This window comes from Hyperolius riggenbachi, chromosome 7, assembly GCF_040937935.1.
Source record: "Hyperolius riggenbachi isolate aHypRig1 chromosome 7, aHypRig1.pri, whole genome shotgun sequence".
In the NCBI taxonomy this organism is placed as follows: Eukaryota; Metazoa; Chordata; class Amphibia; order Anura; family Hyperoliidae; genus Hyperolius; species Hyperolius riggenbachi.
The window spans coordinates 112645355-112667602 of NC_090652.1; the positions used below are offsets into that span (position 1 = coordinate 112645355).

Sequence of the window (22248 nt, forward strand, 5' to 3'; positions counted from 1 at the left end):
CACTTTAAGTTCTGGATGGAATTTGTATGGACTTGAAGTTTGAGGTGTGATGACCCTTTTTCCCACCAGAACTCCCTAAATCATACAATCCGATTCCTGAGGCCCGCAGACCACTTTTTTCTTGTTGGTACTCTTTGGCTTCAGAACCACTTTACACCCCACAACTATCCCTGCACTCATGAAAGGACAACTGACTGGAGGGGAAGAAGGAATGTGAGAAATTAAAGTAAAAACTTCAAGGACAACTGACATGAGAGGGATATGGTGGCTGCCATATTTATTTCCTTTTAAAAAATACCAGTTGCCTGGCACCCTGGTGACATCTCTGGCAGCAGTAGTGTCTGAATCACACACCTGAAACCAGCATATGGCAAATGTAGTCAAACTTCTGATCTGTATGCTTCTTCAGGGTCTGTGACTAAAAGTACAGTATTAGAGGCAGAGGATCAGCAGGACAGCCAGGCAATGTGCATTGTTTAAAAGGAAATAAATATGTCAGCCTCAAAATCACTTCAATAAAGACAAAAGAAATACCGAGAGCCCAATATAGTGTAGTATGCAAAACAAGGGGTTGGAAATGAAAAGTACATAATGTATATACTCACAAACGTGGGTTACCTCCTAGGTAACCACTGTATAGGCAGGTGAGGAGATTAGACCTGTCCTCACTCAGGATTAAAAGTCGCTCTCTGTAGATAAGGAAATAAGGGGCAACACCCCTCCACCAGAGGTGGATATTGATAATGTAAGAGTGAACAGAGGCGCCAGCAGGATAAAAGGTTCTAAAAGGCTTAAAATCCCTCAGGAGGTGGTGGTGGACTCGCCTTCCCGAAGCAGACAAGATACCGTCAGTTTTATGACAACAGGTTTATTAATATACTCCAAAACAAACAGTGCAACGCGTTTCACGGGTATGTTCCCGCTTCCTCAGGAAATTACAGATAGGAGTACACAGTATAGTCTCAAGGTCACGAATAGCGCCTCTGAGGGTAAAACTGACGGTATCTTGTCTGCTTCGGGAAGGCGAGTCCACCACCACCTCCTGAGGGATTTTAAGCCTTTTAGAACCTTTTATCCTGCTGGCGCCTCTGTTCACTCTTACATCCAAATCTATTCAGGTCAGTTTTCCTTGAAGTTTCTACTTTAATTTCTCACATTCCTTCTTCCTCTTTCATGTCCTCTCACTTTCTTACAATATGATCACCATAGACACTATTATCATTGGATTTATATTTCCTGTGTGACATAACCATTAATATTGGCAATAAGTGATAACTTTGGTTCCTTGAGGTGAACCTGAACCAGGCTCCAATACAGAGGGGAGGCCCACAAATCTGAAAGGCTGCACACTTTAAAAGCACGCCACAGGTATGGCCACGTCGTAATTTTTTAGTTCAGATTTACTTCATGTTTGATTGTGGTAGGAAGTACAGTATATGAAAAATGGTCATCATTGTACATACCCTCCTCGAGTAAATCAAGCCCAATGTTTCTAGCAAGCATGACCATGACACTAAGATTTTAAGTTTAATAATAAAAATAAAATACATTTAAAAGAACATATGAATACACATTGTGAATGTCAGAAGGTCAGAGCTACTCTGCTCAAAGCTGATGGCTATGGGAGAAGTATGAAGTAAGTTACTCACCTCCGTATCCCCGTAGCAAGAAGCCCCAGGTAGGTTAAACTGCTTCTTTTTTTGTTTTTTTATTTAAAGGACAACTGCAGCTAGAGGGATATAGAAGCTGCCATATTTATTTTATTTTAAACAATACCAGTTGCCTGGATGTCCTGCTGATCCTGTGCCCCTAATACTTTGTTATGGGCCCTGAACAAGCATGCAGCATATCAGGTGTTTCTGACATTATTGTCAGATCTGACAAGATTAGCTGCATGCTTGTTCTGGTGTGATTCAGACACTACCATAGCCAAATAAACCAGCAGGATAGCCAGCAAAACTGGTATTTAAAAGGAAATAAATATGTCAGCCTCCATATCTCTCTTGTTACAGTTGTCCTTTAAGATTTCCTGTAAAGGGTGCCTGAAGTGGCATGACATATTCACAGACCCAATCCTACATAGGACTAGGCTGTTTCCCCTCCCTGTAAGTGTTAAAAATTCAAGGGTGTAAATGACATTTTCCTTTTTGTAGTGAGACAGACTGTAACGTAACTGATAACCAACGACAGGCAATACAGTTGTTGCATGGCAAAGACAATGCTTCTACGCATAGGGAACATGTAAAAGCAATCAAGACTGGAGCTGTGAAACATAAAAATAAAACTTTTGTGATTCAGCTGAGGGGGAAAAAAGGCCCTAAAAAAAGATTAGCTTTTAAACACAAAATAACACTGAAATTTCAGCAAGTACCATTTTGGATTAGGACTATAGATACAGTTATCGAATCAGTTTATTATCACTTCAGGTTTGTTTTAAAGCCCTAGTTCCCCCTCTTGGATTTCACATTATTAGTGAAGGTGAATAGGGGGGGGGGGGGGGGGGTTATGCCATTACTCACACAGCTTTCATATTTTATGCAGCTGTTCTAGAGAAATTCCCTCTAGAAAAGTCAGTCACATGACTCAAACTACGTTTTTAGTAATACAAATAAAATACATTTAAAAGCACATATTAATGCACATTGGTGTCCTCTCCAGAACACGTGATGCTAATATATATCATCTACCTTGTGCTCTTGTATGGAAAAATGAACACTGGGTACAGTTTGAGAACAGATTTAAGAATCCCGATTTAAATAAAAACAATATACATGTCTGAGCCGTAGCTCAGAGGAAGTGAGAAGGGTTGGCTCTGTGGTCACATGTAAAGGCTGCACTCTGATTACTGCAAGTGGCTGATTATGAAATAGGAGGAGCCTTATAGGCAGAACATAGACTGCTATTCAGTCCAGCCAAGACCATCCATCACAAACACATGAAGTCAACATTGCATTGTAAACCTAAGAAAACGGGTAATAAGCAGTAATGCCAACATGGTTTATGTGTACTGTGCAAAAGTCTGTGAATTTCAAAGTATGATATAGTCCACACAATAAGCATTGACAACTTAAAAAGTGACTCTGAAGTGACAAAAAGTCTCTAGGGGGTACTTACCTCAGTAGGTGGAAGCCTCTGCCCTCATCCTGCCCTTCAGCTCTGTTTCAGCGGTGGGGGCCCCGTAAGGCTTTTAAAAGCAAGTGGCCCAAGGACCAAAGAACAGATATGTCTCAAAGTGGGAAGTTCATTTAAACTGTGGACATTTCGAAAGGCAAGGCAAGGAAGACAGTTGCATTGAGCACGGGGTGTTGGCAAATAGAAATTGGGGTCCTCCAAAGCACACCATACGTGAGAGGGATACAGAGGCTGACATATTTCCTATTAAACAATGTACATGGCCTGGCAGCCCTGCTGCTCCTCTGCCTCTAATACTTTTAGCCATAGACCCTGAACAAGCATGCCGATCAGATGATTCTGACTGAAGTCTGACTTGATTAGATGCATGCTTGTTTCAGGTGTGTGTTTCTGACACTGCTGCAGCCAAATAGACCAGCAAGACTGACAGGCAACTAGTATTGTTTGAAAGGAAATAAATAAGACAGCTTCCATATCCCTCTCAGTTCAGGTGGCAGCTGAAAGAGGATGGAAATAATTTCAAAATGGCCACTTTGTCATCTCAATCACATAAATACAAATGCCTTATCACAGCTCTGAAAAAAAGAGGTTAAGGGGGCAACATAATTCTTGGACTCCACTAGATAAGATACCCAGGAAGAGGGATATTCAGGTGAAAAGGTTCCAGACAGATATAACAAGGGAATGATGACAGTACATATCGATGTTATTTATACACTGCACTTCTCTGCTGAGGAAACGGCCTTTTAAAGAACAACTGAAGTGAGAAGACTATGGAGGCTGCCATATTTATTTTGTGTTAAACAATACCAGTTGCCTGGCAGCCCTGCTGATCTATCTTGCTGCAGTAGTGTCTGAATCACCAGAAACAAGTACAGTATGCAGCTAATCTTGTCAGATCTGACAACAATGTAAGAAACACCTGACGTGCTGCATGCTTGTTCAGGGTCTACGGCTAAAAGTATTGAGAGGCAGAAGATCAGCAGGGCAGCCTTGGTATTGCTTAATAGGAAATAAATATGGCAGCCTCCATGTTTCTCTTATTACAGTTGTCCTTTAAACTGCCATTTCATCCCAAGACTGACTTCAGTCAGATGATTAAGAGTTTACATCAGGGATTATAAATTTGTCCTCAAAATGCACCCACTGTGTATGTTTTCCCATACAAGAGCACAAGGCAGACCTATCCACTTAACGTCAGTCTATCATTAATGCACCTGTGTTCTGAAGGGGACATCTACTAAACAAGCTACCATTTCTCACGGTTAAATAACTTGCATGCTTCTTGTATTGCTCTGGGACTCTGGCAGTACAATCTCTTCACGAGTAGCTAGATCAAGCCTGCCTGGCAACCTTACATGGAAGTCTTTTACCTGCTGGAGAATTGATTCACCCTGCACTATAGAAATTGCAGCAGGAAGACCAAGACTTGGGATTCTGTAGAAGGAGAGGCCAGCGTAGGTAGCTCCTTTGTTAAAATGTTGCCATAAAAGTTCCCCAGTGATACATGAAGCCTACGCAGGATTAAACTCACAAGAGTGCAGCCATAACGGAAAGAATGGCTACTGGCAGACTAACCCTATACATTTTAATATTCATATTTCAGTCCCAGAGTAAAGGGCTCTGCATTCATTTTCCTTCACCCCTCTGAATACACGAAACTTGTGGTTGAGGCCAGGGCTGCAGTGAAGTCTATAAAACGTTCCCAGGGCTCCCCCAGGTGAGCTGCATCCATAGTAGACGCAGGACACACGGGAGTGGAGAAGTGCCATAGCACACATAACACAGGGTTCATGTGTCACATAGATGTCATAACCAGTGCATAAGTATGGCACCTCGCCTTTTTCACTACTATCCTCTTTTGTACGTTTTCGGTTCTGCTTTTCATCCCCTGTGTGTTCCTCTTCCTCTCTGGTTACATTACACACTGTGTGTTCGGGCTCAGTCTCCAGTCCAACAAGGCAGTCATATACACCTCCATCTTGCTGCCTGGCCACCAAGTCTATTGCGACCATGCAAGCATGAAGTAGCGGTCCTTGCTCCTCTCCAGTCTGATCTGTTCCTACTGCCAAAACGTTCCCGCTTTCCCGGTCCACCACAACAGCTCCAATGCCTTTCCCTCCTCTAGCCTGATTCCATCTAGCTGCTTCCAGAGCTCTGTGCATGTGGCTGCCAATCCTTAGCTTCTCTTCCTCAGACACCCCTTTTCCATTACTTCCTTCTTCCAAATTCACTGTCCTAGGTTTAGCATGGTAGGTACTAGGCCAAACGCCTGCCCATACTTGCTGCTCCTTATGATTCCTTGCTGGGCGTGATGGGACTGAAACCAGAAATGGTTCTCCCAATCCACTTATGTCAAAAGAGTCATCTTTGAAGATATCTTTAAGTGAAAGTGTCAGGGTTACGTCACAAACTTGAGGATTATTTTCTGAGATGGGTACTACATCATTTCCTTCTTTGTCAACACTTGATTGGACTAATATGTCTGTATCCTTTGAAAAGTCAATATGTTCCTTAGCTGTGGCAGGACGGAGTAAGATGTCAAGGTGAGGCTGCCGGGCCCGGACCCTCTTTAGGTGTTTCAGGGCATCTGCTAGAGGGAACTGCAAAGAAAGAGCCTGGGCCAACCGAGAGATCTGCCGTTTATCAGTAATAGGAGCAGCAAGAAAAGGACACAGTGGTGGATTGATGTTTCCGGACTCATACTCCTGAAGCTCTTGTTCTTCCTCTGGAGTGAGAACTGGTATCAGTGACCATGAAGAAGAAGACCCTGCATTGTTATCTGCAGATGGTGCCATTTCAGTATCTAAGAATCAGGAAAAGAGAACACCAGTCAGAAATCAGCAAGATACTAAAAATAGGTAGAACTTCCTGCCATACCCATAACCAGAAATAAATTGCATTTTAAATGGTAGTCTACTATAGGGGACCCAGCAGGAAACCTCATAGGAAAATTAAGCTAACATGATTGAGTGGACAGCACCCTCTCGAACTGCTAGGTTTCCAATAGGCTGTAGTAAACTATGCTCACAATTTGGCAAATCATAACGCTTTGTGCTGGAAGAGGGTACTGTGATGGGAGAACTGTTCCCTGTGAGGTTAACCACTAGATCCCCTAAATTCGATTAGTGCTGCATTTTACCATTTCTTTTCAAGATAATTGTATATTTTCATCTAAATGTGCTTCCATGCTTCTGACACATCTGGAAACATGAGGGTCACCAACTCCAACACATCAGTTTGTAAGTCCACAGTTTCACAATGTACCTGAAAAGAACACAAAATGAACAGACATCTCTAGTCTACATGATTGCGGTGGGTGGGTGCTCGTTCTTGACGGCTATTACTGGGAATCGATTGGGGAAGGGGAACGAGTTTTCCCCGAGCCAACTCAACCCCCTGTGAATGAATCAACATGCCTCAAATCACGGGGCATGTTAATTCATCAATGAAAGTATTTTGTAGTAAAAAAACAAAAATGTACACTTCCTGGACACTTCCATGGACATCCATACAGCGCCATGTAGTGGCCAAAAAGTATTAAAGTTAAAATAAAAATAAATACATTTAATATTTATTAAAAACCTACTGAACCCCCCACTTCCCCCATAACTGCAAAAAACACATGGCTACAATTACTAGGTAATGCCTAATTATGTTGATCCAGGGATTTTATCTGATTGCCATCTGGAGTCGGGAAGGAATTTTTTTCCCTTTTGGGGCTAATTGGACCATGCCTTGTAAGGGTTTTTTGCCTTCCTCTGGATCAGGGATGTCAAACCGGTCCTTCGAGGGCCGAGGTCCTCACACATTTTTGACACAGCTCAAATTAATTGATGGGTCTGAGTCAGGAAAGGTGTGGTCCATCAGGTAAAACACATTCATCTCTTTCTCGGTCCCTCCTAAACACTGGCATGGAGCTGGCCCTCCAGGCCTGGAGTTTGACACCTGTGCTCTGGATCAACAGGGATATGTGAGGGAGCAGGCTGGTGTTGTACTTGTTCTCTGGTTGAACTGGATGGACGTATGTCTTTTTGCAACCCAAATAACTATGTAACTATGTAACATAAAAGTTACCTTAGGGACTGAACTTTTTTTTTTTTTTTTTTTTTTTTTTTTTTAGTATAAGGGTTGTGAGGGTCTATCAGGGCCTGAGTCCACTAACGCAGTGGTGTCCGCTTTTCAGCAACACATCAATGTTACAGATGCTGAAAAGCGGACACAACTGCATACAACTGCGTTAGTGGGCTCTGGCCCTTACTATTTTTTGTCTACATGGGCTTTTATTTAGTGATGAACGCAAAGCTGAAAAAATGCACCATTATTTCCAAATAAAATATTGTCGCCATACATTGTACTAGGGTAATATTTTAAACGTTGCAATAACCGGGACAAATGGGCACATAAAATGTGTGGGTTTTATGAATTATAATGGCCAAAAACTTTATATATTATCATTTTGTATCCACTTCTTATTATTCCCCTTAAAATGGATTTAGAATAAAATAATTCTTAGCAAAATGTACCACCCAAAGAAAGTCTAATTGGTGGCAAATAGATACAGTGCTAAAATTTTTTGACGAATTAATGGGAGGAGCGCGGACAGGGGAAAATTGCTTCCATCCTTAACCTCCCTGGCGTTCTGAACGAGCTAGGCTCGTCCAGAGACGCCGGAGGTCACCGCTCAGGCCCCGCTGGGCCGGTTTGAATAATTTTTTTTTTAAACACGCAGCAAGCACTTTGCTTGCTGCGTTTCCTACCTGATCGCCGCCGATCCGCCGCGATACAGGGCCCCCCCAGCCGAGACCCCGTGCGCTGCCTGGCCAATCAGTGCCAGGCAGCGCTGAGGGGTGGATCGGGTCTCCCTGTGACGTCACGACGTCGATGACGTCACGACAGACGGGGGAAGCCCTCAAGGAAATCCAGTTCAAAACAGGATTTCCGGACGGGTAATTGCGCCGGTGGCAATCGGAGGGCAGGGAGGGACGTCGCAGGGAGGGGGGAATCATGTAGCTAGCGCTAGGCTAGCTACATGAAAAAAAAAGTGCAGAAAACCTTCCCACGGCCGCAGGAATAAGAACGCCAGGCAGGTTAAAGAGGAACTCCAGTGAAAATAATGTAATAAAAAAAAAAGTGCTTCATTTTTACAATAATTATGTATAAATGATTTTGTGTTTGCCCATTGTAAAATCTTTTAAATCCCTAATTTACATTCTGACATGTATTATATGGTGACATAACATTTTTACTGTTGGCAGGTGATGTAGCTGCTGCATGCTTTTTTTGGCAGTTGGAAACAGCTGTAAACGGTAATTTCCCACAATGCAGCAAGGTTCACAGACAAGAAACTGCTAAGTGTGCACACTTTTCTTGTGGAAGGTTTCACCACAATAGCAGCCCTACAGCGTCCCCTGATGGCCTGTTTGTGAAAAGGAAAAGATTTCTCATGTAAAAGGGGTAATCAGCTACTGATTGGGATGAAGTTAAATTCTTGGTCAGAGTTTCTCTTTAAAGGGGAAAATACATGCGGGCTGAAGTAGTTAATAATAATTTAAAAAAATGTGTGGGACCCCACCCCCCCCCTCTTATGGAATGATCACAGAGCACCAACGATTTCCACCACACTTTATAGCCGTGGTGCGTCACTCACACCCTCAGAAAATGTAGGTAGCCAGGTATAGGTGCCCCCAGTCAAAGGTAGCTAAGCATAGGTGCCTCCATTATAGGTAGTCAGGTGTGGATGCCTCAGAAAAGGTAGCCAGGCATAGGTGCCCCCAGTATAGGAAGTTAGGTGTGGGTGCCCCCAGTATAGGAAGTTAGGTGTAGGTGCCCCCAGTATAGGTAGCTAGACGTAGGTGCCCGTGCCTCCAGTATCGGTAGCCAGGTGTTGGTACTTTCAGTATAGGTAGCCAGGTGTTGGTACTTTCAGTATAGGTAGCCAGGTGTAGGTTCCCCCAGTATAGCAAGTCAGGTGTAGGTATCCTCAGTATAGGTAACTAGGCATAGGTGCCCCAAGTATAGGAAGTCAGGTGTATGTGCCCCCAGTATAGGAAGTCAGGCATAAGTGACCCCAGTATACGAAGTCAGGTGTAAGTGCCTCAGTATAGGTAGCCAGGCATAAGTGACCCCAGTATAAGAAGTCAGCTGTAGGTGCCTCCAGTATAGTCAGTCAGCTGTAGATTCCCCCAGTGGCATGTGCTGTTGGCGGCTGTAGCTTGCTTACTCACCACGCGATCCGGCGCTGATGTCACTCTTCTCTCCCCGCTTCCGCACCGTCCGGAGCTACAGCAGGGCCACAAGAAAATGGCCGCCGATTTCCGCATTTTGAAGACATCGGCGGCCATTTTCTTGTAGACGGAGCGGACGAGGGGACACAGAGCGGGGCGGCGACAAAAACGCAGGTTGGGGCTGAGTGGAGTAGGCGATGTTAACCAATAGATAGCTCTCATGCGGAATGCTGCAGTGTCCGAGAGCTGCCTTCCGCATGCTCAGTGGCAGAAGCTGCAGTCACATGTTCCCAGGAACAGGAAGCGCCTCCTGTGGGGAAGGGGGGTGCAATAGCGGTTCCTCCAGGCTTGGCTCTGGGGCACGTGTTAATCTATCGGTGTAGAATAGCAGGGGACGTGTAGTTTTCTGCTGATTGCATGCGTGTGTTATGTCACTACCGAGGCTCATAACGGAAGACTAATGTTGAATGAGCAATTGTTATGTAGCGTGGAGTAAATTGCACGCATTACATATGCAGTGTTTCAATAGGTTTTTAACCACTTCACCACTGAGTAGTTTTACCCCTTTAACACCAGAACAATTTTCACCTTTCATCAACAGCAAGAGAAAAGCATCCGGGCACCAGTGGATTGGTGCCCGGATGCTTTTCTCTTGCTGTTGATACATTGGATCTTCAATCTGGAGGCACAGTGGGTACACCGTTCCCTCAGTGGTCAACCAATATCTAGTGCCAGTCCGCCCTTTTGCTCTCTTTTTTTACATACAATTTTCACCTTTCAGCGCTCCTTCCATTAATTTGTCTATAACTTTATTATTACTTATCGCAATGAAATGAACTATATCTTGTTTTTTTTCGCCACCAATTAGGCTTTCTTTAGGTGCAACATTATGCCAAGAATTATTTTATTCTAAATGTGTTTTAATGGGAAAATAGGAAAAAATGTGGGAAAAAATTATTATTTTTCAGTTTTCGGCCATTATAGTTTTTAAATAATGCATGCTACTGTAATTAAAACCCATGAAATGTATTTGCCCATTTGTCCCGGTTATAAAACCGTGTAAATTATGTCCCTATCACAATGTTTGGCGACAATATTTTATTTGGAAATAAAGGTGCATTTTTTTTCAGTTTTGCATCCATCCCTAATTACAAGCCCGTAGTTTATAAAGTAACAGTGTTATACCCTCTTGACATAAATATTTAAAAAGTTCAGTCCCTAAGGTAACTATTTGTTTTTTTTTTGTTTTATTGTATTTTTTTTTTTTTTAATCACAAAAAAAAAAAAATTGGGGAGTGTGGGAGGTAATGAGTTAATTTATTGTGTAAAACTAATGTGTTTGTATATGTAAAATGCTTTAGGGTGTAGTTTTACTATTTGGCCACAAGATGGCCACAGTGTGTTTGTTTACATGCGACCTGTAAGCGTCCGGAAGGACGCTTACAGGAAGCAGTACGAGGCTGGGTAAATCACAATGATCGCGCTGTTTCTCAGAGAAGCAGCAGATCATTGCGGGGGCTTAGATCAACGAACGGGAATGGATTTTCCCGTTCATTGATCTCCGGGCGAGCGGGCGGCGGCGTGCACGAGCGACGGGAGTGTGCGCACGAGCGGCGGGAACGCGGACAGTGGCGGTAGCGCGGAAGGTACGGATTTCTCCGTCCCTGGTTTTTTAGGGGGGAAAAAAGGGACGGAGAAATTCGTACCGCAGGGGGTAAAGTGGTTAATATCTGGTGCAGGGTAGCCTCAAATGTAGGTAGTTGCAAATTAAATAAAGGTTCTATTCCGTTAGCCGGGCGCAACCACTAGGTGGCGATAAAACGCCGTTAGCCGTGCGCAACTGAGCTAAGTAGTATGTAGAATCGCTGGCAGCAGAGTTACATCTTTCCCTACTATCCATGGCGGCCTGGAGGGGGAATAGTAATTAACGCCGCTGGGATTTTGCAGGCCGAGGGAGATTACATTCTACATTACTTAGCTCAGTTTGGAGTTTTATCGCCACCTAGTGGTTGCGCCTGGCTAATGGAATAGTACCTAAATAAAAAATAAATATATATACATACATCCATATATATGTATCTCTATCTCAGGCAGCCAGGGGAACTCCAAGACTTGCTCAAGGCTACGTTTACAGTGGGGCGTTGCGTCGTTGAGCAAAGCAGCCCTGTTTCTAGAGGAGGGTGTCTGCCTGGAGTGCAGTGAGAAGGGGGGCGGCCAGACTGGGACTGAGCTGCGGGGAGGGGGTCCTCAACGCCTCTCCCCGGGGCCCCACCTCTTGCTTCCCCTCCACTGTAGAGTAAATGCATCGAAAGACTTGTAAACAACTCACCTCCCTCCCTGCTCCAAGCGCCGATCACTTGCCGCCGGTCTCTTCCGTCTGCATCGCCTACACTCCCACTACCTGGTTAACAGAAAGTAGTGAGAGTATAGACACTGCAGACAGAACAGACCAGCGGCCAGTGATGAGCAATGGATTAAATCTTGATGAAACGGATTTCATCCGGATAATTAATGCAGGGGAGGGGGGAGTTAAACTTACCCAGCAGCCTTCTTACTTCATCCGTCCCACGGCGCCGCCTCCCATGCTGCGTTTCAAGCGGTGGTCACGTATCTACAAACACTTCCTCCTTCTAGGTTGAAGGAGGAAGTGTATGTAGTCACGTGACCGCCGCTTGGAATGCAGCATGGGAGGCGCCGTGGGACGGATGAATGAAGAAGGCTGCTGGGTAAGTTTAACGCCCCTCCCCCCTTTCCCTCACCTGCATTATGAAACTCATTCGGATTTCATCAGGATTTAATCTGTTGCTTATCACTGGCCGCGTATAACGTGTGATACGACTTTTCTTCTCCGTTGTATCTTGATCCTGCATTTGCCGGCTATGCCACACAGAGCCCCACTGTGAACATAGTCTAACTCTTTGTAAGGAAAAATAAGCCAGATAAATAATACTTAAGAAATAATAACTGGAAGTGACTGTGAGCTCCTCCAAGGGACAAGTAGTGACAAGACAATATACTCTGTACAGCGCTGCTTAATATGTCGGCGCTATATAAATAAATAAGTGACATCACATTAGTACCAGCAACCAGTTCATTTAGAAAGCAAGAGTACAAAGGTTACTTTATCAAAATCTCAAATAATTAAAGATCATAATCTCATAGGCCACAACAGTCCCGTTTTCCGTGGCATTCTCCCGATTTTGCGCGTTCTGTCCCGAGTCCCGCCCTCTGCTGGCCGAATCCCAAGTTTTGGCACCCAACCAGGAGGAAAATGAGTCTGATTACCCGCCCGCATCATTCCGCTGACTAGGTGCTGTGTGCTATTCCTGCAGGCAGTCGCGGGCAGACTGTGCTGCTCAGTGTCTCACACGTGCGTCCTCTTCACCCTGCACTGATCGGAGGCTCCTCTTCTCTGGAGCGTGGGTCAGTAACTTCCCCTGCTTAGCTGCTGTCTCTCGTCTCTCCTGCTGAGTCTGTCTGATGTCATGTGATGCTGGTCGGGGTTCGTGCTGCTGATTGTCCCTGCTGATACTTCTCGCACTTCACTAGGCAATATACACTTGCTGAAACCTCTCATCTCCAGTCATGTTTCTTTTGTGTTGTCCTGGGGGTCGGGGATTCATGCTGCTCACTGTCGCTGCTGATCCTTATCGCAAATCACATGATAAGGGGGTAATATATGGCTGCTCATGCTTCTTATATACACTCTGCATCTCTCTTTTGTGTTGTTCTGGTGGCCCTGCATAGATCTGTTCACTCTTTTTGTTATACTTGTTTTAGTATTTTATTGGCATTTTCATTGCCCCCTCTCTCTCTGTTTTGCTTCACAGGCACTTTATTTTTCCTTTCCTGGGACAATCCTTTCCTCTTTTAGTCATTTATATTTGATTCCCTGTGCATTAATTCATAGCTTCCAGTCCCTCTTTGGGGAAGCTCATTCCTCTTTCTTCCATATTTGTCCCTCTTTCAGGACTGTTGTACACATCTATGTAAATATGTTTTTACTACAGAAAAATGTGTTTAACTCTAAAACCTTATTCCCATGCTTAAAGGGTACTGAGCACATTCTCTTTCACTGGAACCTCTCCTGGCATATAAGCTGTCATGTCCCCCCCTCCCATTCTCACATTCCTTATTTACAGAAGTCAGAGATGCTATCTTGACACTTTGACACACACAATGTCTTCGAAGAAACAGTCCTAATTACTCACCCCCTTTGTTAATGAAAATGTATTGTTTACGTCTTGGTAATTAGCTCAATAAAACAATTAGGTTCCTGAAGTCTCTGCGGTTGGGGACGGTTGGGCAGGCCTGCTGAAACAGGCTAATAAAACTACTTTGAATGTAAAATACAAGGTGTCACACGAGCCCTGGTGGTCAGACCGCAATTAGCCTTCTAAGCGGTGCCAGCGCACAGATCGTGCGAACTCTGGTCGCAGTCAATGCGCAGGAACCGTTAAGAGATAGCCGCAGACAAACCAGGAGGGCGCCTGTGAGATACGGGTGATTACAACTTCACCCACTGGTTCAGGGTAAACTGCCACCACCACTGGTATGGGCCAGTGGACCCGATTTACTGACTGACTAGTCCTGCGAATAAAACGGTTAAACACACGATATTCTGTCTAGCCAACAACAAACAAACAGTAGCGTATCTTCAGAGACCCGTGATCAGTTTTGTGTGTGCTGATAAGCAGGGTAGCGGACAGTGAATGACTTGGAGAAAGTCGTTTATTCACGCAATATAAATAATTAATATATACAGACAATTATTAAAATCAACAATTATTAAAACAGTAATAGCCAGTATAAAAAATAAAAGAAGGGAGAAAAATACTTAGTTCCTGGAAAGATGTCCTTTTTGTGGGAAAAATCAGAGTTCTGGGTTTCAATCAAAGTTCAGAGTTCAGACCAGGTGGATGCCAGCATATCCTCAAGCTGGCACCGATGAGTTCAAGATGTTTTCAGGGTGGAGGACCCTGAGTTTGGCTCCTCTGCCATTCTTATGCCCCTGATTCAGTAGGAGGGAGTGAGGGCGGGCCCACACACCCCCTTAGAACATGAGATGAGTCCTCCCCTTGTCCTGGGGACCAGAAATCATGCCTTAACCATATATGGGCTCTATCTCACAGAACCGTACAGGTCAGGGCAGATTTACTAATATTTTCAGGTCTGCCTCGATGTACCCAGCAGCCTGATACCAAACATGAGGGGTGGGACCCTTGTGGTATCAGCAGGGCACTTTCGAACTGCCTAACTGGCAGTCTTTCCCTCAGAATGGTCTGAAATTTCTTCAGAACCAGCGCCAGATAGGGCCAAGCATGCTCTGTTAGTTTGGAGGGTCTGCCAGCCTGGCAACACAGAAAATATGATACATATAGCAGTTTATGGAATATGAGATACCCCTGGGATTTATAGCAGGTCATTCCCAGGCAAAGGCTCTTTGAAGTTTGGGGCAGCTAGCTAGGTGTCAGCTCCCCTGCTGGGAGGGAGCCGGAGGGTCTGGCTTTTCTCCCAACTAGATTGCTTCTGTCATGGTCTATACCTGATGGATGGGCCATCAGCACAGCTTGAAGCCAGGGACTCTCTGGGCCCAGGCTCATTAGCATATCAAAAGAGCCATCCAGCAGTTGGGCTGGTGCTATCTCTCTGCTGAGAAAAAGACTTCAGCTGCCCCTACACACTCAACCCAGATTGTATCGATTTGAAGCGCAATCGATGCAGAGAATCGAGTGCGATCGCTTTTCTTCACGGGCGGTTACAGGACGCGCCTGAGACCCCGCAACCGTCCGTGACACAAGGTAAAATTAAAGTTTATTTTAATAATGAAACAGATTGTTGGCATGCATTTTTCATGTGCTATAGAAATGTTCTGAGTGCTAAAAAAGGTGCTCGGTTCCTGCTCGGCTTACAGTAGCATCTCGTTCCGCAGCGTCTTTTTTGGGCTTACGGCAGCATCCCGTCATGATCTGCGTTTTTCATCCCTGAAGGGGGACACAAAGATACGGTGATAATCGACCCTGGTGACCGCATGTAGCGTCCAGGGTCACCTGAAATGGAGGGAGAAATCGGGATTGGATCGATACAAACACTCTCATTTACTGGAATGGGAGCGTTTAGCAACGAGACCAGAACGCCAGCGGTAAACGCACAGCAAGCGTCCGTCTGAACCGGCCATTAATTTGATATATTTCTTATTTTTAAATGTTAATATGAAGGAAAATGACCCAGGATAGAAAGGTCCAGTGTGATTCAAATTATAAAATAACACATTTTTCTTATGAAATCTTTATGGTATGCGTGACTAGGGGTGTGTTGGGGCGTGACTAGGGGTGTGGCAGGGGCGTGGCTTAAGTGTCCCTCTTTCTTATCTCAAAATGTTGGGAGGTATGTAATCTATTCAGATTAACAGTATCACATACTCTTTTTGATCAAATATCATGTGACAGGAAGCTGCAACCTAAAAGGCTTCACTGAGGAGTGAAGAGGACTGGTCTCTCGGGATGATGTAAAGTATCACTCTCAGCTGTGGCTGCCACTGCTTTGCAAAATATGGGGAGTGCCATATACACTGTAGATCATAATTTCTATTCAGATTAAGGGTGACAAAGAAGCTAAGTAAAGGATTAAAAAAGAAAAGTTTTTTTTTTTACAAAGACTTTGATCGGTTTTCCTCAGAAGACTGTAGTGTGAGTGGCGGGACATTGTAGAAGACAGTGCTTATATAGGCATAAAATAGTCTGGCTCTCATTCCTGACAGTGTTCTTGCCAAAGTCAGGCGGCTGTGATAGAGGGCTCACGATACAGTAGAATTTCTTTATAGTAAACTCTGATATAGCAAACCTTTGGATATATTAAACTCAGTCCTCAGGTCCCAGCAAATGCATCTGTATAATTATGCAATGTATGACCAATTCTGCTTTTTTTTGTTTTTAAATCTTTTTATTCAGGCATAAAGAAATATATACATACATCATATGTTTGTCATACATTCAGTAAACAAAAGGCCACATTTTGTTTTAAAGAGGAGGAAAAAAATATGAAATAACAGTATAATAATTATTATATTTCAGTATTTCTATAGTGCTGACATCTTCTGCAGCAGTGTACAGAGTATATTGTCTTTTCACTTAATTGCCCCTCAGAGGGGCTCACAATCTAATCCCTACCATAGTCATATGTCTGTGTGTCGTGTAGTGTATGTATCGTAGTCTTGGGTAAATTTAAGGGGGAAGCCAATGAACCATTTTCGCCTTTTGTACGTGACTGTCATGTCTAAATGGCTGCTGTGCATGTCTGTGTGCTGCCGTGCGCGCTAGTGTGCTCCCGTGCCGCCCTCTCCCCTAAGTAGCCCGGAGATCAAGGAATGGGAACAAAGTTCCCAATCATTGATCTAAGTACCCGGGAGAAAAACCGACGGCTTCTTTTCAGAGGTCGCGGTCTTTCTGACCCCCCTCCCCCAAAAAAATCACGTCCTCCTTGTGCTTCCTGTAAGCAAGCACTCTCGCTTACAGGATGGGAATTAAACAAAATTACTGTGGCCATCTTGTGGCCAAACAGTAAAACTACATGCACATACATTTTTTTCACACATAACACAATAAATTACATTTAAAATTAACTTAACCTCCCACACCCAAAAAATAGCCCAATAACATTGTTAACTAAAAAAAAAAAATTAAAAAAGCCGACGCGTATCGGAGCTCCGATACGCGTCAGCTTTTTTAACTTTTGTACACCTACTGATGTGATCAATAAAACTGAGACTTTTTCACCCAGCTATCGGTGTAGCGGGACCCTTTCCTTTTTGCTGTAGGACTGAGCTTTTGGATTCCCTGCTCCCTTTGGCAGTTAATGGGTGGTGTAGCGAGTTCATTTCCTTCTCTAAAAAAAATAAATTACAATTTAAAAAAGAAAAAAAAACGTAAATAGTTACCTAATTGTCTGAACTTTTTAAATATGCATGTCAAGAGGGTACATTACTAATATTTTTTAAATTATAAGCTTGTAAATAGTGATGGACGCAAATCTGAAAAAATGCACCTTTATTTATATATAAAATATTGGCACCATACATTGTGATAGGGACATCATTTAAATGGTGTAATAACCGGAAAAATGGGCAAATAAAAATGTGTGGGTTTTAATTACGGTAGCATGTATTATTTTAAAACTATAATGACCGAAAACTGAGAAATAATGTTTCCATTTTTTTCTTAATTTTCCTGATAAAATGCAGTTAGAATAGAATAATTCTTAGCAAAAAGTATCCCCCAAAGAAAGCCTAATTAGTGGCAAAAAAACATATAGATTGTTTTGTTGTTTTTAATGTTCAGAATGTGGGCCAATCTATGTCCGCACCGCCTTTTAGTAAGCAGTGCAATCAGTATCTGTATCTACCAAACCCTTTAGTAAGCAGTGCAGCCAGTCTCTGCCATCACTACACCCTTAGTAAGCAGCCCGGCCAGTATCTATAATTCTCCCACCAGCCTTAGTAAGCAGTGTGCACAGTCTTTGTTCCTCCCCCAGTTAGAAGGCAGCGGGGCCAATCTATGTCCACCCCACCTTTTAGTAATCAGTGCAACCAGTATCTGTATCCCCCCACCCTTTAGTAAGCAGTGCACCCAGTCTTAGTCCCTCCCCACTCAGTTATCTGTGTGGCCAGTCTCTGCCCCTTCCCTCCTTAGTAGGTAGTGCAGCCAGTATTTGTAACCTTCAAACCCCCACCCCAAGTAACTGGCCATTTCAAACTTTATCTAAGGGGAGCACCTCTCTTCACCCATCTCAATATGAAGAGCAACCACAGTGGAGCACATTTACCTAAAACCATGTCACGTAACATCAGGAGCCTATGAGGTACCCTGGTGCACACTAACTGGCCGCATTGAAGAGGAGACAAATAGATCCAGCGCTGGATTGGGTATGTGAGCGCCACTGCACCCGCTCTGCATACGTCAGATATTTCGGTCTGACTCACCCATGAGCCGACCTTTATATTTTCATTTAGAAAGTCAGACCTACATTTCTCAACTTGTATTTTTGTGATAGAAAGTTGGTAGAGGTTCCTCAACTGGGACAGAGATAGCAGTAAAACCTTGCAGGAAATTGTAACTCTTCACCACCATATCCAACTCAGAAATAATGTAATATATGAAATATACTTTAGCGACAGAGGATTATTTGTAAGACAATGAATAAGCATATATATTGAACATGTTTGCAGAACATTACACAACTCTACTTTCCTAATTAATATCCAAGATAAATGGAGGTGCAGATACAATCAGTTTGAACTAAATCCCAAACAATTAGGAGCCTTAAGCCCCATACACACACTCAACAGCGGTCTTTTATGCAGCACAATTATCAAACAACTTTTGTTGTGAAACAAGTTGAAACAACCAAAAAAATGTTGCTTGCTATTGTTCAAACAACTGATAAAACGTCAATCCAACTGTTGTATTGACTGATAAAACGTCATTAGCAGTTGTTTGAACAATAGCAAGCCATTTTTTTAGTGTTGTTTCAACTTGTTTCACAACAAAAGTTGTTTGAGAATTGTGCTGCATAAAAGACCGCTGTTGAGAATGTGTATAGGGCTTAAGTAGCACAGTAATAATACTGATCACACCCTTGTTATGCTAATCAATCTTCTAAAGGACTAGCAGCCATCACGAAGGGTCAAACGTAAACTTCTGGTATCATTGTATGCCTGTCGCTCTCTATGCTTTGGGTATGGCACAAACATGAAAGTCCTGAGGTTTTGTGAGAAAATGTGGGTCTCCAGTCAGGTCCAGGTCTTCTCTTTTAACTCCTGGTGGTGGGAGGAATGTAAACTTCTGTAGCATTCCTGTGAAGAACATGAAGAGCTCCATTCTGGCCAGACTCTCACCAGCGCACACCCTGCGGCCTAAGTGTTATAGAAAACATATAAGCACATAGTATAAGTGGAATTCCAGGTTAGTAGGTTAAACAGTCATTCCGTATCGATGGGGGTGGTACTGGATGATCAGGGTTTTTATATGGTGATGGCAGGGCACCACTAGACCACCAAAGAAGCTATAGGGAGGACCTAGACCACAGGTAAAGCTAAATAGGGGTAAGGGGCACCACTAGGGAAGCTAAATGTGGGTGGGGAGACCACCAGGAAAGCAATATGGGGATCGGGGACTTCTAGACTGCCAAAGAAGCTATGGGGGGCATAGACCTCCAAAGAAACTATATGGGGATGGGGGCACTAGACCACCAGGGCAACTATATGGGAATGAGAGAATACTGGACCACCAGGTAAGCTAAATGGGGGTGGGGGACCACTAGGGAAGCTAAATGGGGTAGAGGGTCCCACTACACCACCAGGAAAGCTAAATGGGGCTGGGGAACCATTAGACCACCAGGGAAGCTGTATAAGATTAGAGAGGGGATCACTAGACCACCAGGCAAGCTATATGTGATTGGGGGACCACTAGACAACCAGGGAAGCCTAATGGGGATGAGGGGACCACTAAACAACCAGGGAATACTGTAAGGGGGGTGAGAGGACCACCAGGGCATTCTGTAAATGGGAAGGGGGCTACTAGACTATTAAAATGGCCAGTCAGAAGCTGTACAGGGCTCAGCCCTACAATATTGGGTCCATAGTCAGGATGTTCTCCTTTTGGTATTAATAAAAATACAATAAATCAGAATTATCTATAGCTGTTTTTTCTCTCCTGTGAATTCCACGTTGGTTGTCAAAAGACCTTCATGCAGTAACCATGTACAGGTAGTCCTTACTTACAAAAACGTCAGTTACTAAAGTCTCCTACATATATATGGACAATATAAGGGACATGGAGGCTGCCATATTTATTTAGTTTTAAACAATACCAGTTGCTTTGCTGTTGATCTTCTGGCATCAGTGTCAGTCAGCTATGAGTCAGAGCATCAGACCTGCATGTTTGTTCAGGGTCTATGGCTAAAAGTATCAGAGACACGGGATCAGGGGTACAGCTAGGCAGCTTGCATTGTTTAAAAGGAAATACCATATTTTTCGGACCGTAAGACGCACTTTTCTCCCACAGTGGGGAAAGTGGAGCAAAAAGTGCCTGTGCTTTATGGACCAAATAATACCCTCTTGGCCTGGCCCCAGGTGTCCCCCCCCCCCCACGTTGTCTCTCTATCACTCCCCCACAGTAATGCATGTGCAGCACGATGGTTCATCTGCCCGCGGCCTCCAGCAGCAATGTCCGTGCCCCCGCAGTAATGTCCTTGAGCCCCCCCTCCCACCAGCAGTAATGTCCTTGCGGCTCCCCTTGTAGTAATGTCCTTGCAGCCCCCCTTGTGGTAATGTCCTTGCAGCCTCCCTTGCAGTAATGTCCTTGTGAACCCCTTTGCGGTGATGTCCTTGTGCCCCCCGCAGTAATGTCTGTGTGTCAGCCCCCAGGAATGTCTGTGTGGCGAGTGCAGATTGCACAGCTTATCTTACTAGCCAGCGCGTTCCTAATCCCGTCTACCATCCTTTCCTGCTTGCATACTTGCTGGCGCTCTCTCTGTGACCTCTGCGCATGTGGTCAGGCAGTGAGAGCGCGCCAGCAAGTATGCAAGCAGTAAGGGATGCCAGACTGGACTCGAAATGCACCAGCTAGTAAGGTAAGACGTGCAATCTGCACCCGCCACACGGACATTCCTGGGGGTTGACACACAGACATTACTGCAGGGGGCATGGACTAACATTACTGGGGGGGGGGGGGGGTGGCACACACAGACATTGCTGCGTGGGGGGAGGGGCATGGGAAGATAAGAAGCTATCTTGCCGTACAGGTATTACTGCTGAGGGTGCCATGAGCACTGCTGTAGTAAAGGGGATTCCTTGTCACATAGGTATTACTGCTAGGGGTGTCGTGGGGGTGCATTAGCAAACGCATATTTCTTTTAACCCACGACACCACAAAATTTACTGGGCGCCCTACCAGACTCTAATGCTAACCTGTACTCTTCTTATATCTAACCCAAAAGCTAGCCTCTCTTGTCAATACCTAGCTAACCAATCTGCCTAAGCAATGCCTAACCTTTTTACCAAACCAACAGCCCTTGCCTTGTTTAGTAGGGGGAGAAGCTCCACAAGACATTCCTGGAGCATGGACGCACCAGGTTTAGTATATATAATGTATATATTTTTCCCTGGTTTTTGTCCTCTAAACCTAGCTGTGTCTTATGGACTGGAGAGTCTTATGGTCCGAAAAATATAGTAAACATGGCAACATCCATATATATTTACCCTCAGGTTCTCTTTAATTACATATTACAGTACTATACAAACAGCTGTACATTTTTTTTTAAAGCACATTGAAAACTGCACTGAAAAAAGTTGTTTATGTTGAATGTCCAAATCCAGAGTTGTCAGAAAGTAAATCATTTAGCCACATGTTCCAGTATGTAAAATACCTGACGTGACTTATTTGACTAACAGACTACTTCCTGTATACAGGAGAATTTACAGGAGAATTTACTGACCTTTGGAGAACGCAAAAAATTCATCCCTCTTCAAAAATTTGCCATTAGCATCAAGGAAGTGATCGGGATTAAACTGCCAGGGGGTCTTCCAGTGGGTTTCGTCATACAGAATGGATGTGAATAAAGGAATCACTGTGGTTCCCTATTAAAATAGTAAAACAAATGAGCTATGCCACCTTTGTGTGTCTGGCATTGCAACTAGAAAAGTGTTGGTTTTTAGATACAAGAAAAAAAATGATATCCATATCACTACTACAACGCAACTCCCTACTTTGATCAGCTTCTTTGATACTTGTTGTAGCTTATAAGCCAAATGCAGACTCTTCTCCTCTTGCTGATATGAGTTGTTTATTGTAGTGCTAAAAGAGAACCCAAGGTGTTTTTTTGGGGGGGGTCG

General features: G+C 44.0%; 2 protein-coding genes across 2 annotated transcripts in view; both read right to left on the reverse strand.

Annotated features, from left to right (window-relative positions):
- Window positions 1-1514: 1514 nt before the first annotated feature.
- Window positions 1515-9445, reverse strand: ADAT3 (adenosine deaminase tRNA specific 3). Its single transcript, XM_068246780.1, has 2 exons — window positions 9360-9445; window positions 1515-5938 (listed from the first exon to the last, which is right to left on the reverse strand). The coding sequence occupies exon 2, from the start codon at window positions 5928-5930 to the stop codon at window positions 4728-4730; it is 1203 nt and encodes a 400-aa protein (XP_068102881.1). The 5' UTR covers window positions 5931-5938; window positions 9360-9445; the 3' UTR covers window positions 1515-4727.
- A 9480-nt stretch (window positions 9446-18925) lies between these two features.
- Window positions 18926-22248, reverse strand: part of LOC137524539 (cytochrome P450 2W1-like) — a 42529-nt gene continuing 39206 nt past the window's right edge. Inside the window, exons 8-9 of the mRNA XM_068244526.1 lie at window positions 21852-21993; window positions 18926-19269 (exon numbers count right to left, since the gene is read on the reverse strand). Coding sequence (XP_068100627.1) covers window positions 19082-19269; window positions 21852-21993 — 330 coding nt within the window. The 3' untranslated portion in view covers window positions 18926-19081. The remainder of the gene's footprint in view (window positions 19270-21851; window positions 21994-22248) is intronic.

What these genes read in the sequence shown, in the direction of transcription:
- ADAT3 (XM_068246780.1), bottom strand. Translation starts at nt 5,930, where the DNA reads ATGGCACCATCTGCAGATAACAATGCAGGGTCTTCTTCTTCATGGTCA.